General features: G+C 35.0%; 2 protein-coding genes across 5 annotated transcripts; one reads left to right on the forward strand and one right to left on the reverse strand.

Annotated features, from left to right (window-relative positions):
* The first annotated feature begins 273 nt into the window (after positions 1 to 273).
* On the forward strand, positions 274 to 3,061 carry LOC132615448 (ethylene-responsive transcription factor ABR1-like). The gene is made up of 2 exons (XM_060330054.1): positions 274 to 962; positions 1,944 to 3,061. The coding sequence occupies exons 1-2, from the start codon at positions 623 to 625 to the stop codon at positions 2,849 to 2,851; spliced, it is 1,248 nt and encodes a 415-aa protein (XP_060186037.1). The 5' UTR covers positions 274 to 622; the 3' UTR covers positions 2,852 to 3,061.
* Positions 3,062 to 4,662: 1,601 nt separating this feature from the next.
* On the reverse strand, positions 4,663 to 15,281 carry LOC132614631 (protein ROS1A-like). 4 transcript variants are annotated; one of them, XM_060329124.1, is made up of 24 exons: positions 12,533 to 15,280; positions 12,096 to 12,149; positions 11,944 to 11,997; positions 11,297 to 11,742; positions 11,134 to 11,205; positions 10,920 to 11,031; positions 10,470 to 10,820; positions 9,686 to 9,776; positions 9,001 to 9,562; positions 8,839 to 8,918; positions 8,620 to 8,704; positions 8,444 to 8,535; positions 8,292 to 8,360; positions 8,132 to 8,168; positions 7,965 to 8,047; positions 7,090 to 7,512; positions 6,768 to 6,804; positions 6,629 to 6,686; positions 6,288 to 6,463; positions 6,081 to 6,146; positions 5,793 to 5,907; positions 5,672 to 5,710; positions 5,191 to 5,334; positions 4,663 to 5,098 (listed from the first exon to the last, which is right to left on the reverse strand). In XM_060329124.1, exons 1-23 carry the CDS (start codon positions 12,612 to 12,614, stop codon positions 5,198 to 5,200), a joined length of 3,321 nt encoding a protein of 1,106 aa, XP_060185107.1. In that variant the 5' UTR covers positions 12,615 to 15,280; the 3' UTR covers positions 4,663 to 5,098; positions 5,191 to 5,197. The 4 variants fall into 4 exon arrangements, 2 of the variants coding, with proteins under 2 accessions (XP_060185107.1, XP_060185106.1); XM_060329123.1 differs by having other exon boundaries at positions 4,664 to 5,334; positions 12,533 to 12,679; positions 14,154 to 15,280; XR_009572370.1 differs by lacking the exons at positions 4,663 to 5,098; positions 5,191 to 5,334; positions 5,672 to 5,710 and having other exon boundaries at positions 5,835 to 5,907; positions 6,234 to 6,463; positions 12,533 to 15,281.
* Positions 15,282 to 16,578: the final 1,297 nt, after the last annotated feature.

The raw sequence follows: 16,578 nt of genomic DNA on the forward strand, positions 1-16,578 counted from the left end.
ATTGCGTGTAGAATAAAATTAGACCAAGTTGAAACAGGGAGTAGTATTAATTAAATGAAGTTGAAACAGGGTAAACTAATAAACAATTTAGAAAAGAAAGAATATGTAAGAAGGATAAGACCATTTCCGCGTCCTCCATGTCGGCCTCTCTAACTCACCCCCAAAAAGAGTTCCAAAAACGGCAGCTCTCTAACTGAAAGTATATGAACTTACTTAAAGTATCCACAGTACCATATATCTTTTGTGTGTTCTCATTTCACACCATATTTTTCTTCACTTCACACTTGATTACTAGTATCTATCAAAATTAAAATAGCAACCCGGCCGCCTTTGCTTTGTTGTCTTCTTCACTACAACGCCACTTAACGAAAAGTATTATACTACGAAAGATCTGTATATATTGCAGCTGAAGTTTCTTTCATGAGCTAGCTGACACATTCTTTTTCTTTGTTACTTCAAACATTAGAAAAGTTCCTTTTCTGTCGACTTCTTCCCAAATTGTGTGTGTGTGTTTTTTTATATATAACGGTCAAACTCACATTACTTTGTTCTTGTCAACCTTGTTCAAAATATCTTCTTATTTAAACATTTGTTTCTTGTGTTTATCCTTCATACTATATACATGTGTAATATTCACAAGGTGGCCAATTCACGAGAGAGTTTCATATCTAGTAGTAGTAGTAGGAGGCCTAGACATGATCAAGAAGAGAATGTGTTTGAAACGATGTTTTTGGGGAATATAAATAGGGAAGAGGAAATGTCTGTCATGGTTTCTGCACTAACCAATGTTGTTGCTGGTCAAGATCACCAAGTCTTATTGGCTGATGAAAATAGTGCAGCTGATCGGAATAATGTTGGTTCAGGTTCTTCTTCGGTTTCTTGGGGTGTGGGAGAAAAAAGAGGACGTGAAGAGCAAGTGCAGCACTTCTTACATGGAAGTGCTTCTGATATGAGATCATCAGGTATTTTTTTCATTTCCTTCTTTTCTTCTTCAATTTTTGGATTTTCTCTTAGTTTATATTAATGTGGTTTCCATGTCGAAGACATAACTAAGTGAATAAATGTGTGTTTTCTCTTACGGCTTAAGTTTTTAGATTCAATATGGTATAAAAGCGGGTAGAGGTTCTAGTTTCAAGCTTATGCATGCTTTTAAATGAGGTAATTACACGTGAATTCGATAGGCTGAATGTGTAGGAAACATGGATCGAGTCCCAGAGCTCATTGATCCGGTTAATTCAAATTCACGCCGGGTTAGGGGCAAGAGTTTCCTACCAGAAAATTCCAAAGTCATTTTCTTCTTAACTACCTAGGAAAATATTTTTAATGCCAACAGACAAATTACAGATGATGACAAATATATGAAGAATTATATTTCTTGGTATTCTATATGTCATCTATTCACATTGTAGCATATATCTGCATCACAATATTCAGAAGTAAATTATTGCTGCAGCCTTTGTTTTTTGTTTGGATTCTTTCCATTATTTTCATCAGAAAATGCACTTGAAACTGACAATACATATCATGAAGTACCAATCACGACATTAATTTTTGTACATTATTAATGAAAGATAAATGAGTAATTAGGTAGATGGACACATAACAAACTTGCTAATGAAAGATACATCTACTGGCCACTTTCTGATAGTATTGTTTTAAAAGCTGGTTTCTCTCATGCTTCCTATACATACATTTTGCACACTGTTAATATTTTTACCAAATCTTTGTCCTTCCACATATAATAATGGCCGATATGAATCCTTAAACTCTGTATTTCGTAATTTGAGATACAGACTTTTAGTTACAAATAACTAGTTTCAATTATTATGAGCAGTTACCTGTACTTATAGTTTAGACGACCTGATTTTTATATAAAAAATTTGCCAAACATATCGCTTCTTGCTTACTAATTTCTAAATTTCAAATGAAATTATGTTATATAGGTGGTGAAGGTACAAGAGTTAGGACAATTACAAGCAACACACCAACAACAGAAGCAACATTTATATACACTACTTCAACAAATCATGATCATCAAAATAATAGCAGTGATCAATCAAATAATAATAATGATCAACCAAGAAGAAAATACAGAGGAGTTAGACAGAGGCCATGGGGAAAATGGGCAGCTGAAATAAGAGATCCATATAAAGCAGCACGAGTTTGGCTTGGAACTTTCGACACGGCTGAAGCAGCTGCTAGAGCTTATGATCAAGCTGCTCTTAAATTCAGAGGCAGCAAAGCAAAACTCAATTTCCCAGAAAATGTCAGATTAATTGAACAGCCTCCTAATTTATCTGATTCTCCAAATGCCCTTTACTCAGTTTCTTCATCACCTGAACCAATAGTACACACTTCTTCTCTGTATCGTTCCAATTTTACTGGACATTCCCCAGGGGACGAGCCAATAGTTCACACTTCTCAGTATCATTCCAATTTTATTGAATATCCTCAGAGGGACAAGCCAATAGTTCACACTTCTTCTTCTCTATATAGTTCCAATTTTACTGGACATTCCCCAGGGGACGAGCAAATAGTTCACACTTCTCAGTATCATTCCAATTTTATTGAATATCCTCAGAGGGACAAGCCAATAGTTCACACTTCTTCTTCTCTATATAGTTCCAATTTTATTGACGAACCAATAGTTCACACTACTCATCATCATCAGACTCAAATTTTCATGAATGATGATGAGTTTCACAGGATCCAGGGGCCTACTTATTTTCCATTGGTTAATATTCAGGGAGGTACTACTAGTCAGAGTAGTGGAAGTGATTTTCCTCAAGCTGCAGCTTCTAATTGGTCAAATTCGGTTAATTATGATCACCGTTCTTCTTCTTCTGGATAATTTTATTGTACTTGAATATTTCATCTTCCTAGAAGATTTGACTAGCTGGTATATAATATCCATCACTTTGATGTGATTTTTTTGAATGTATTGGTGAACAAGAATTGGCCAGCATCTTACGTAGACGAGTTCCCCTTTCTATTTTTATCATGCTTTGGGATGTATCGAGTTAAGTCGGAGGAAGAAATAATAATTTTTTGTGATTCCAAATCCATGTATCATTTTACTTTTTATGCCAAATTATTGTTCATGATTCATTTGTTGTAATTGTGATATATGCAGATATGAATATCGTCATGAAGAATGTCAAGAAAGGTTTTTTTTATAATATCCTATATATAACATTACGCTTGCAGCTGAACAGCTTTATGCATGCCAATATTTATTTGTTCGTTCATATGGAAGTATAGATCGAGTTTCACCAAGTTAACACACTCTACTCCCATCTTTTGTTTAGATTATTAAAGAAAAAATAAAGAAGAGTGTGATTGTTTTTCTTCTTTTAAAAGCCACCAAGGTGGTTGATTTTATTACATTCCAGAGATAAAGAAATAAAGGATGGGAGAAGAACATCTTTTACATAAAAAAAATAGAGCAAAAGGTAATCTATGACTAAATTTGAGTATTTGAATCCAAGTTTATGGCATGTATTTTCGCTTTGGTGATCTATGACTAACCTTTCATCACGTGGATGATTAGTTTGACGATTCATATTCGAATGTGCAAAAAGTTCAATTTTTTGTTTAACATATTTAAGACAGAGAATTATTTGTCATGCGAATTTGGTGCCAGGTCCATAACGATGGAATTTTATTAATTGTTGTCTCACTATTTCTACTTATAAAGCACGTGCCCTAAGTCAATGGTGCGTATTAACAGTACTCTAGAAGAACGAAAATTTCAACAAAATTTCATACAATACAAAAATCATCATACAACTTCCGGACCTAATTCAGAACCTTCCCTCTCAAATTTCCTATTCAATTTCAATCTTGGTGTATTTGTACTTTAGTAGGGCCATTACATAGCACCAGAATTCTATTAGTGGGGTCAAGGTCAACAACTTATTTATTTATGAACAAAATTTCCTATGATAGGATAATATTCTTTTCATATCCAGAACAATAAACTAAATAATCTTAAATATTATTTGACAACTTTAATGACTATCATCCTAATATTTTATCGAAAAACTGGTAATGATGGATTTTGGTTAACGATAATATTTAAGCAATATAATCTTTGGGTTTCCCGAATGAGATTTTACAATCATGAATTATAGCAACATGATGTTAAGTTTTTCTTTTTTGTTTTTCATTCGGTATTTGATATCTATTTTGGGATTAGATTAATCCAAATTAAATTCACGTGAAAAGTTCCACTTTTGGAAGATAAAATACTCCTATTAAAGGCCACTCTATTTCCAGGTTTCAACTAGGAGTTCAACAGAACCGGTAGCTTTTGGTTCTCTTGTATATACAGTTAAGTTATGTCATCTGAAATTTAAAAGAGGAAAAATTCTTTGATGGTGGGTGGTGTGCAATTCAATTCAGAATCACATCTATATGTCACTGTCAAAGTAGGAACCACATTATTTAAAACTGTGTTGATGGGGGTTCACTTATTCATTTACTAGTCTTCCACAAACATCGAAGAAAACAATCTCCAAATAATTTTAAGACTTGTGATGAAATTCTACTTTAATGTGTAATAAACAATGAAATAAAGAAGAATTACTGAAAGGGTCATATTTCTATTCACCTGCCTAGTAACTTTACCTGGAGAAAATAAATGATGGGAGGAAACAAAATGTCATTCCCATATGCACTTATATGAAAGCATTTTTTTTTTTTTTTGATCAAGTTAAATAGATTCATATAAGACAAGCATCCAGAGGATGCAGCTAATTACAAAAAACAAAGTCCCTCCCAATCATCACCTTCCAAACAGTTTAAGGAGCTTACAAAATCCAAGAGGTCTAAGGACGTATTTACATCAGAATATTTACTCCAAGAATAAAGATTAATTAAGCATCTAGCTTTCAAAAAGTGTAGAGACCACACAGGTTTGGTATTTCCAGCTTATACCAAAAATATTACTGAACAAATTCCAAAGATCTCTAGCCACTTTGCAAGTGAACAAACAAATGATCTTCACTTTCAATGTCTTCTGTACATAAGTAGCATCTGCTACATAGATTAATGCCTCTTTTCTTCAACCCTTCTTGTGTTAGACATGCCTCCAACACTGACAGCCAACTCAAACAGGCAAAAAGGTTTTAACAATTTGGACAAAAGCATAGTGTTTAATCCAGGTGGTGTAATTGAAAGAAAATTTACATAATTTTCATTCTCTTTGATCTTCTGAAGACAGCCTTGCTTCGCCCTTTGATTTTCCTGACTTGCTTATTGGACGATGAAGGTCAAGGGGAAGAGGTCCAGGTTTTCGTGTTTTGGGGTTAAATCCTCTCAGACATACATATCCTGCAACAGTTATGAAAAGTGAGTTCAGTTGCATAATATCGTATTGTGAATATTCTTTAGGTGAGACCACCATCGAAATCCAGAACAAGCACAACATAGATTTTACACACAGGCAAACTAAGATCTTACTTACAAACTATTGTGTACCTCTTTACCATGTTATACACACAAGATCATGTCGATGGATCTACATTTTCTGTTTTTAGTTAAATTTGTTGGTGAAAAGTACCCATTATTCCCGCCCTTGTTCTCATAAGAATGTTGAACAGTGAAAAAGGTAACGTTTTATCAGAATGGAAGTTGGTGCAATGCAATTATGAAAAAAATCAGTTCATACCTCTCCAAAAGCAATTCTGTACTTCTTTTGTTGACATCCCTGAATTCACATAAGACAACTTTTAATTGAAGTTTCCAATTTATGGCATTTTAGGCTATTTAACAGCTATTGTGTCTCTTACCTCTAAATATTGCTCTGATGGAGGTGCCACAATATAGGGTCTTTCTTCGCAAGTTCCATATCCATGCCCTTGGAACTTCAATTGGCTGTCGACTGGAGTCTTCATCTGCAAAAACCTGCACAAAGCACTATATTATTTCTCAAAGAAATTAATTAAAGACTTTGGTCTTCAAAAGACGCAACTTAGATGTGACATGCAAGGAAATGGTTGCAGGACAGAGTATACTATTTATCACAGTGAGTATGACACTATATTATCATGAAATTAAGAATAGACGGTAAAATTCACCTCATTTACTTGGAAGTATGTTCCATTGAGTGGAAATCTTCCCCTATTTGCTGTTCGACACGGAATCTGAAGATGGTCTTACGAGTTAGTTTTTATAGGATAAATAACTTCCAAAACATTGCAAATAAATTAGAATGTCAAAAGTTTTCCAACCATGAGGATATCCCAATCTAGGAGTGATCATTACGTCCTAAATTTTTTTCTCACCAGAAGTGTCCCTTGAACAGTCTGATTATTGCCTCCTGGGTCCATATTTAATGGAGCGACCTTGTTTTGGGTTTCATCACAATTGCAGTATTCACACTTCTCGACCTTTTTTAGTGTTTCACCGGAGTTGCAGGATTGGCACTTCTCTTTTGTAGGTTCTTCTGAAGCTGCATTTCCTGTACCAACTAGAAAACCATGCCCGATTAACAATAGGGTTCTTGAATTAAAAGTGTGAGTTCACTGTGATTTAAATGCATAGACCACATTATCGTGCACTTTTTTTCTAAAAACTTAGTCCATTCAAGTATCTCCAATATCATAACTTTTTGGAAAGCAATGACCTGGTGTCCTTATAGCAAGTAGATATGGGCAAGGGTCTTCCTGTTCTCGTTTATCTAGCTGCATTTACAAGCTTTAGTCAACTTAACCAAATCAGAAAATATGCCTAAATCATTCTTTCATGTTGGTAACTTAATTTACCCCTTCTAACAGCGGGTGTGAATCTGGAAGTTCATAGCTGCACACGGTAGAAAAAAAATGTTAATGAGCTGTTATTTAAACACTTCACCACTTTCTTCACTATCTGCATAGAATGCTGGAACCACTTTCTTCACTATCTGCATAAAATGCTGGAATACACATCCCCTTTATCGCGCGAAACTTCTTCCAGTACCACGTTCTCACGGAAAAAATTTCTTACATCCATTTTTCAGCTCAATATTAATGCTTAATGTGCACATATAGCTTTCCCAAGTAATGTCAATTAAATGGTGAAAATAAATGAAACTTATTACAAACTTACACTTGGTGCTCCGTCCTTAACCGACCAATATTCTTCCATTTAGGCAAAGGTGCTTCTTGAGTGGCAATGACCAAAGCGTTAGACAGGTCAATGTCTTTTATCGAGAGATCATGCTCATCTAAGTAACTTAACAAATTTTCCCTGAACGCCTCGCGATCAAATGTGATCATAGGTATGTCACTGGCACAATAATCTTCGAGGTCTGTTTCTCCATTACATTCAAGTACTGGATAGGTGATAAGCTCATTCTGGTGATCTCCCATTAAATGTTCTGAATTTGAGGCTTCGGCAAAAGAAGAAACATGATTTGCTTGAGCCGGAGCAGAAGAACTGTCTGCAGAGAATGCACTGTCTACAGGTGCTAAAGCAGTATCAATATTTGCAGAGCTCTTTTCCCGCGGCCCTGTCAGGGGAACTCTTGCACTGCATCAATGTTCAATAGGCATACTTAGGAATAGAATATTGTACTATTTCTACACATTTATATGAACATGCTTTAGTTTATTAAAGTTCCAAAACAATATTAAAAAGTGTTCGAATATCAATCACTTCTTTCTGCATTCCTATCAACCCTACTGTATTGTAGACTTGATTTCCAATTTTAAGCAACCAAATACAAGTATGAGGACATGCACTTCTAATTGTATTTTCAATAACCGCCATCTTTCCCTGTCTCTCTTGCTCTCTGTTTATCTGGGGGAAATCGGTTGTGTTATCCTGGGTTTACGGAGAATTATAGCATCTTTGAAACAGATCATTGCAATGATTCCAAAGAGAAGGAAGAATTGTTGTTAAATTTGTCTGGAAGTAAAATAATCAATGGCAGGAAGATCTAATAAATGGTTAATAATCAAGGCAATACAGCAAGAGCAAACCTTGTAAAAGCACTTGCAAAATGTCTACATTCTGCTTTCATTGGACATGCATTACAATTTGGGCTTGATTTTGTACAGAAGACCTGTGTGAAACCAAATTACAGTCCCAAAATTCCTATTATATTAAATAAAATATAAAACCACAATTTAAGATTAATACAACAAACCTTTCCAAAGGTAATTAGCTGATGATGAAATTCATATCTGCAAGCAACCACAAAGGAATACAGAATGATTTTCACTAACGTTCTGTCAGAATAATCAATTATTAAATTTAGATTATATACTTTCAGTGTAAAGGTAAGATTTTCTCAAGTCGGTCCTTACAGTGTTAGATGATCGAGTGTGCACAACCGTGGCCAGAGGTACTTGTGAACATCTTTCGCATCCGGGTACCTAGCGTATGATATTTCAGGAGCAAGGAGAAAAACTTGTAAATTGAAATTTGACAGCACCAATTGATAAATCCAAATTCTTACATTTTCAAAAGATGCATATCTTGTCCTCTTGGAAGTGGTTGAATAGGTACCCAACCCAATCGCACGAGTACTCGTCCTACATTTGTATCAACCTAATCAAATAATAAAGGGTGTTAATGATAAAGCTCTCAGACCACATTAACAGGTGTTCATACACGTTTACAATTTAAACTTACTGGGAAGGCTTGGTGTTGGAGACTTAGCAATCTTATGCATTCCACACTTTTCATTCCCAAACCATAAATGCTCAGCAAGTACTCCCTGCAAGAAACAGATTTCTGCCATCAAGTTTTTGGAGTACACTTTCAAATCTCCGTTCCGTTAACTTATGTGTTTCCTATCTCACCAACTATCTAAGTTTATCAAATTCATACAAAAGAAGGAGCAGACACTACTTAGCCTTTTCTGGTTGAACTTCACGTAGCCATTCTAGATCCACATTCCCTTGTTCTAGGATCACACGATTGATAAAATTCTGCATGAAAGTAAGCAGTTAGTTTCCAAGCCTTACGTTGCAATACTGATTGCCAAGTAATTCTTAGCAAAACATCATTTACCTTAATTCTTAGTGCAAGCTTTTTGTCCATTCCCCTTTGCATGATAGCTTTCGCTATCTCATCCGCTGTTGCAGCACGGACTGCATGCCAATCTATGGCATCTACCGTGTTAGCACCTCTCTCTTTGCGATTAACAAAGGCAGATGACTTCCTCATATTTTCCCATTTAATGGCTTCACTTTTCAAGTCTGCATTTTTATTTTTCCTTCTCAAGACTGGTTCAGCTTGCTCATTTAATATCTCCTCCTTTTCCCTCTTCCCCACATTCGTATTTGTTCTTCGGTGTATCCCCTGGTTAGCACTTCCTTCTGAAGATTTCTCCAGCTTGGTCTTTTCATTTCCGTTCCGGGATCGACATGATAATAAATTTTCAGTTGTTCTCTCTGACATCAATCCGCTTTCTTGTACTGTCTTTGTAACATTTTCAGCAGAGGTTGAAGGATGACAAATGTCAACTCCATCCCTGCTTTCTGTATCTGAACATTCAATATTGTTTTGGAATGTTGATGTAAATCTGACTTCATAACAAGGATATTGAGCAGCAAGGGACATGTAAGCAGAGCTGCAGATGCATCAGCATAGACAAATTGAGACTACTTTTCAGATTCTGTCGCTCATTTTTCACAGAAAAAGAAACACATTAAGAATCCGTTGTGCAAAGTTCCTCGCAAACAATGTTAAATACCTTGATAAGTTGTCCGACACATTTTGAGTTAGGAAAACCCCAGCCACAGAGTCTACAATTGAACCTTTCCACTGTGAGAACTGTCTATCACCTGTAAAAGAAGACACTTACTTCACATATTCTCTTTACATGATGATGAAAGAAAAGAAGAGACAAAAGCTTTTTAGGATAAAATGAAATCTTTTCTCAACGTCATCTTACTCATCTTGATAAGGAAATACTCCAGTTGCAGATACAATTCTTTAACATCTACATTTATCTGGTTCTTATCAGGTTTTATTTATAGGGAAACACTAAAAGTCAGAAAATATTACAATCAAAGCCTTATTTGACTCTCACTAAGAGAAATTGCTAAGAAACACGTGAACTTGTGTTCATATCATGTAATGCATAAACAGGCATTTTGATACTTCAAGGATGAGCCCTTAGTTAGTAAAAGTATTTTCATCTTAGGAGAGATATTGTTTTGCTTTGACGATGTTCTGGATGAATTATTCGTGCAAGCTGTACTTTCAAACAGTTGGCAGTAGTTTTTCTGCTTGCATTTGGCACAGCTAGAGTGATCTTTCAGTAATGCTTGAGTTATTTGGTAGCAATTTGGTGGCTACACTTGATGTACGCGTGCTAGTTTGTCAAATTTCTCTGATATTTCTGTAACATTGAATTGGTGGAATTACATAAATGCTATTGCATACAAGAAAATAATTAGATCACAGTTTGATACTGAGTTTAATGAAGGAAAGAGTCATAGAATCTTAATTAAAATACAATCATAATCTGATACCTTGGATATGATGCATGCGAGAAATGAATGATATCACCCGTCCGCAGAACAATTCCCTCTCTTTCTCCCATCTTTCATCACACTTTTCAGATTTGCAGCCTTCATGTTCCGGTTTTTCCATCAGAAATTCCAATTCTCGTATTGTCTCCTCATCAAGGATTACTTTGGTTCTCAAGATCATTCTGTCTTTGTCACTAGGTGTTTCATTGATTGGAGCTAGTGCATCTTGCTTCTTGCGATGGACTTGAGAATTCTTACTATGTTTCACTATGGGTCCACCTTCACTGCTAGGTACTTGACGCCTTGGTTTCTTGTGAATTGACGCATCTTTCCCTGGACTGTCCTTTATACCTTTAAGAAGTTACACCAAAGGTAATATATAATAGCTTATTAAATGTTATGTCAGACATATTATAAATCCAAGGTAGTTGTATAACCACTTTTAATTACCTTCTGTTAAAACCGATGCTTTCCGCTTCTTGTTCCGCCTTTCCTGAAAGAATGGCTTAACTGTTTTGCACTTGCTATGCCTCCGATTCTTCTTAAATCTTCGATGGTACACCTACAATGGATAGTAGTAGCATACTTTAGGTTAGAAAAAGAGAAGTCGAGAGTGAAACAACATTTGTCGTAAGAACAGCTGAAATAGGGGGCAAGCTTTTGCCTGGACAGGCTTGCTATGCCACTCAAAGAATGGTTGAACTTTTTTGAACTTGTTATGTCTTCTATGATACACCTGCAACGGAGAGTCTTTGGATTAGAAAGAAAGGACATGACAGTGAAACATCTGCAGGATTGACGGTGAAGTAGTGGGGAAAAACTTTTGCCTGGACACATCGGCTGAACTTTTTTGATGAGCTTGGATCCTCCGAAAAAGTCTGACTGCATGGGAGATTATCGGCTATTTGGATCTCATAAACAGGCCTATTAACAGCTCTAACAATTGGATCATCAAAACGCAATGCTTTCTTGCAAGATCTTAGTAAAGGACGTTCTTGATCTCCGATAATATTGTGTCCATCCATCTCAGAATGTCTACCAATAGACGTACAAGGTTGTTGAAATCCACATCCACTTGGCTCATCCAATTTTTCCCTTTCGCCTGAGAGTTCTCTTGCTCTTTCAGCAGTCGCACATTTCGGTGTCCGAGGGATAAAGGTCTTAAGAAGATCATCGTCACGCGGTACTTTTGGCTTATAATTCTTAGTTTCAGCTCGCAGCCTCAGTGTCTTGTTAAATTTCAAGCCTTTGAATCTGTGGTTTTTTTCATCATCTGCTGAAAAATAATTTAGTAATATTCTATCTGGGAAGTGGCATCAATTCTAAATCTCCCACAGAAACGATTATATATGTCAATCTGAGGAACAAGCTCAATGTTGAGATAATTATCAAGCATAAAATCTAATAGTTGACTTGGTTCATCAAGCAAATATGAAGGACATGGATACTGACAATTCACAATTGAATTCATTACCTGCACCCAAGCTAAACCTGTCCTTTATTTTCCTTGGACGTAGAGAATATTTATCTGTCAAAAAATGCTCTTAGTAAATTCATTCAGCATAATAATCCCAACGTACGATACAGAAGCAATTGAACTTCCAAAGGTGCAATTAGATTAATCACCTGCTTCCGAGCTGAATATCACCTTTCGTTTCCTCGGTCGAAATGAATAATTATCTGTGGAAAAAAGACTCTTAGTATATACATTGAACAGATGAAACCCAATGATACAAATATAACCCCAAAAGAAAGAAAAAGTTTCTCTCGCATGAATTTAGAGACTACCATGCTGCAACCAATTAAAAGTATGATGAATTCATTAATTAAGCATGTTATCGGAAGCATTGTGTAGGGAAAACTTGCTTAAGAATTTTCCAGAAATGGATATTGCAACTCAGCATTTGATACATGTGATTTGAAACCATAAAGTTGAGCAGTAATTGTGTTTTGCATGTATACAACAACATGCAATTGAAGTTTTCTAAATGATGATGTTTAATTCTAAATTGAGAATTTCCATGAAGCCTCAAATTAACGAATAGCAACGATAATGTGCTTACTGTATTCAGAGTCGGACTCAGCCTCTAGCCTTAGTGGGGTCTTGGTTACCCAATCGCTATCTCCCTCTGAACCCTTTCCCATTAGCGCTTCCAAATTCCGGAACTGAATTTTAATATAAAAAGACTATGGGACTAAAAGAAAGCATACTGCATGCAATATAAACAAGAGAAATTATACAACAAAATTCACTCTTAGCTGAATCAATATGCAATGTTTGTATACAAAGTATGGCCATGACAGGCATGCATGAAGATTCAAGTGAAGCAGAAACCAATGAGAAAGAAAATACCAGAAACTGTAGAAGAAAATTGGAGGTAATTTACTGTTTACTGAGTCTTGAAAAACAGAGTTCTTAAACAAAGTGGGAGAAGTAAAAAGGGAAAATTACAGCCAAATACCATTCGGCCATTTAGTTTACAAAATATGTACACAGTGTATATGTGTAGTTTATACATACCTATACATACATATACATATAATATACATACCTATACACATAATATACATACCTGCACACTACCTATACAGCCGAAGCGTATAGGTATTGTATACTTCAACCATGTTTCGGCTGTATAGGTAGTGTATACTTCAACCATGTTTGGTAAACTGGATGGCCGAAGGGTATAATAAAAGGGCTTGGTGAGATACTGTAACAAATCTCCAGTTGCATGTAATCATTCCATGAAATAGAAATTAAGTTGTTAAATACATTGTAATAATCATCTTTACCAAAAGATAGATCAGAACAAGAGGGAGTTTGTGACATCTTTCTCTCTGTCTTTTTTTTTTTTTTTTTTAATTTAATTTATTGATCATTACACGGTGACTAGAATATATGAAATTTGAACATCGGAATTCCACTATTTTTAATTAAAGAAATTAACACTTGATAAATTATTTGGAAACTGAGACATTAGAAGGGCCTAAGAATAGAAAGTAAACCGAATAAAAGAGGAAAGATACTATGAGATCACTAACGAAAGAATTTTGTTTGGTTCATTACTTCGACTTACACTCTCCTCTATGACACCTACTTCCCACAGTTATGACTTAGTATTAGCATTCTAGATTATTAATTAAACAACTAAAGTTTGAAGGAGGAAGTAACTTACTAATTTTTTATTTTCTTTGAAAATGAGAATTAACTTACTAAAATTAATATACAACTTCAACATTTGTATGTTGCATATTATTATCTGATATTCAGAGACGACATGTCACTCTGACAACCTACTGAGATGCCCTAACACACCAACATAACAGGGAGCCAAACATTGAGAATCACACAACATAGGTGTGTTGGCATGGTTCTAATACCATGTTAACAAATGGATCTTCAACATAACCAAACTGCAAAAACTAACTCAAAAGATGAAGATCTTTTGAGAGAGAGAAAAAAAATCAAAAGATGAAGAATTTTAACATCAAACTGTCTTAATAAACATGGTTACATTCTAACACTTAGAGAGCTATCATAAACTTGAATAGAGAAAAGAAAATCACGAATAATGATATATGGTGCATTAGATAGAAAAATTCCACCAAGAAAATTTACTGATAAGTCCTAGTGAAGGATCTTCAAACATGAAATACATGAGAGCAAAGTGTGAAAGTACTAACCAAACATTGAAATTAGGAGAAAGCTGAACAGAGCAGAAATTTTCTAATTAATATCAAAAACAAATTTAAGTAATTTATAAATTATGAAACTTGAAAATCATGACTTCCACATCAAAAAGGGAGAAGACTTGGAATATATCATATCGCTATATATGAACAATTCCAACTGCATCCAGTTACTCGAATAACTATGTGATATTATTTCTGGCGGACCAACATCAACAGATATAATACTGATAAGATAACAATGTTACTTGGTAGGATGAAGGAATAGTTCTTTTCAAAATGCTTCTTCTCAGTCAAATAATCACTACTAAAAAATCACTATTTTCCTACTGAAATTTCCCACTAAAATAAAATGTTCAGTGGCTATTCCCACAGATATTTTGATTGAATCGGTGAGAAAAGAAAAAAATGGTAGTGTTTTCACACGAAAAAATTAGAAAGTTGCTCAGCGTTTCAATGGAACCTGTTTCCCACCATGCGTTTTTCCAGTGAGCTGGTTCGGTGGGAATGAGGTGGAAAATCATGTTTTATAACTCAAATTTCCCACTGATTCGTCGATGGGAAAAACCCTTTGTTTCCAGTAGCGAATGCTTTTGAAACGGATAAATGAATTGTATAAAATTTCTAACATTTCCCCATTTATAAGGCTGAGATGGATAAGTATATTCCTGAACTTTAAGAAATTAAAAAAAAAAAAAAAAAAAAAAAAGGACAAACTTTCGTCCAGAAAAGCAAATGAACTATTCTGGGAGAAACTATACGTTCTGATTGAATTAAGACCACGTATGTCCACTATCAGAGTTGTGCATGCATCATTTTAGCCATGAAAAATGAATGTAACAAAGGACAATACTATTACCACAATGCATGCATCACATTACAATATACTTATCTCGTCTTCTTTCAGAACAAAGGCAAATAGAAAAGGAAACAAAACATTTGGCACCAAATATTTAAAAATCAAAACATGCATGCATAAGCAGAATGTGGTAAAAAGAGCTAAAGGCACAAGTATATAATTCTAGAATAGCCATTAGAAAATCGTATACCTTGTTCCGTAGTTACAGCTACAATTTATGGAACTCGAGAAAATGCCCAAATTAGAGAATCTTACCTGTTAGCAAAATTGACAATTTGCATTGAAAACTAGAACACATAGTCGAAAATATATATAAGAATGAAGCTAAGACAAAGTTCAAAACACGTGTCATGTCATCAAAGAATACAGGTGTTGGAACTTGGAACAAACAAAAAAGGACACTTTTAACTTTTAAGTGATAAAACTAGGACGAAACAAAAATTATATTACATGCAAAAATGTAGTGGGAAAGGTCCACAAAAGCAAGGGATACTTTGGGAAGATGTGAAGGGGGCTTTTCATCTACTTTTAAGTATTTTTCTTTATTATATTTCATTTTCGTTTTTGATTATTTATTATATCGGTGCTATTAGTCTCACCCCTAGTCTCAAATCCATTATGTGCCTGCTTCAAGTAGCTTAAATAATTAGCAGGTCGAACCGATTGATGAGTACAAGCATAATTTAGACGTAAACCAAATGGTGATCCAAATATAATTTTGAAAATACATATTTTTCACACAGATTATCACTCCAAGTACCGGACAACTCGATTCTGATACATGGAAAAAAACAAATGTACGATAAATGAGAGTTATGATTAGCTTTAGAGGAAAACTTTTTCATGATCCACCCAACTCAAATCAAGTTTGGGTGGCTTATTAATCCGCTCATTTATTCACTTCACCCAATTTAACTCTTCCAATCCAATTAATCTAAATATTTAGTTGATATGTGTTAACAAATAGCTCAAATTGAGCAACGAAAAACCTTGTCAAAATATTTTAAATAAAGTCTTATTGTTCGATATGTCATATATACTCGTAATAAAAGTTCTATACACTTGATTAGAACTAGTGGTTGGGTTGTAACCCATTCTTTATAAAAGTTCTATACACTTAGATTCTTTTTTTTGCACGGATTGCCCTTCTTTTGGGGTGGTCTTTAAATTTTGCCCCTCATATTTGTGGTCTTTAAATTTTGCCTTTCGCTTGGATACCTGAGGTTCTGGGTTCGAACCCCTGCTCAGGCATAAAATAAAAAAATAATTTCGCAAGGCAGGGCTGGGGGGAGTGTATGCCGGATCCGGCATAAAGTCCTTAAGGAAAAACTAAAGTTATGCCGGAGGGGGCATAACTTTTCCTCAAGGCATAGTTTAGTTATGCCTTATGGGGCAAAACTTTTCCTTGAGGAATTATGCCTTATGGGGCAGACTTTTAATTAAGGCATAACCAAAAGTATGCTCCATAAGGCAGAACTTTTTCTTAAGGTATAGACTTTGCCTTATAAGGAAAAATTCCGCCTTATGTGGCATACTATAAAAGTTTGCCCATTAAAAGTA

Source organism: Lycium barbarum, chromosome 10, assembly GCF_019175385.1.
Source record: "Lycium barbarum isolate Lr01 chromosome 10, ASM1917538v2, whole genome shotgun sequence".
NCBI classification, from domain to species: domain Eukaryota; kingdom Viridiplantae; phylum Streptophyta; class Magnoliopsida; order Solanales; family Solanaceae; genus Lycium; species Lycium barbarum.

Bases quoted from the DNA above. Each gene is read 5' to 3' on its own strand.
- LOC132615448 (XM_060330054.1), top strand. From the start codon at position 623: ATGTGTAATATTCACAAGGTGGCCAATTCACGAGAGAGTTTCATATCT. The intron at 963-1,943 runs GTATTTTTTTCA...TATGTTATATAG, and splicing joins TTCTGATATGAGATCATCAG to GTGGTGAAGGTACAAGAGTT.
- LOC132614631 (XM_060329124.1), bottom strand. From the start codon at position 12,614: ATGGGAAAGGGTTCAGAGGGAGATAGCGATTGGGTAACCAAGACCCCA. The intron at 11,743-11,943 runs GTAATGAATTCA...ATTTTTCAGCAG, and splicing joins CAGGTTTAGCTTGGGTGCAG to ATGATGAAAAAAACCACAGA. The intron at 8,536-8,619 runs GTAAGTTTAAAT...TTATTTGATTAG, and splicing joins TCCAACACCAAGCCTTCCCA to GTTGATACAAATGTAGGACG.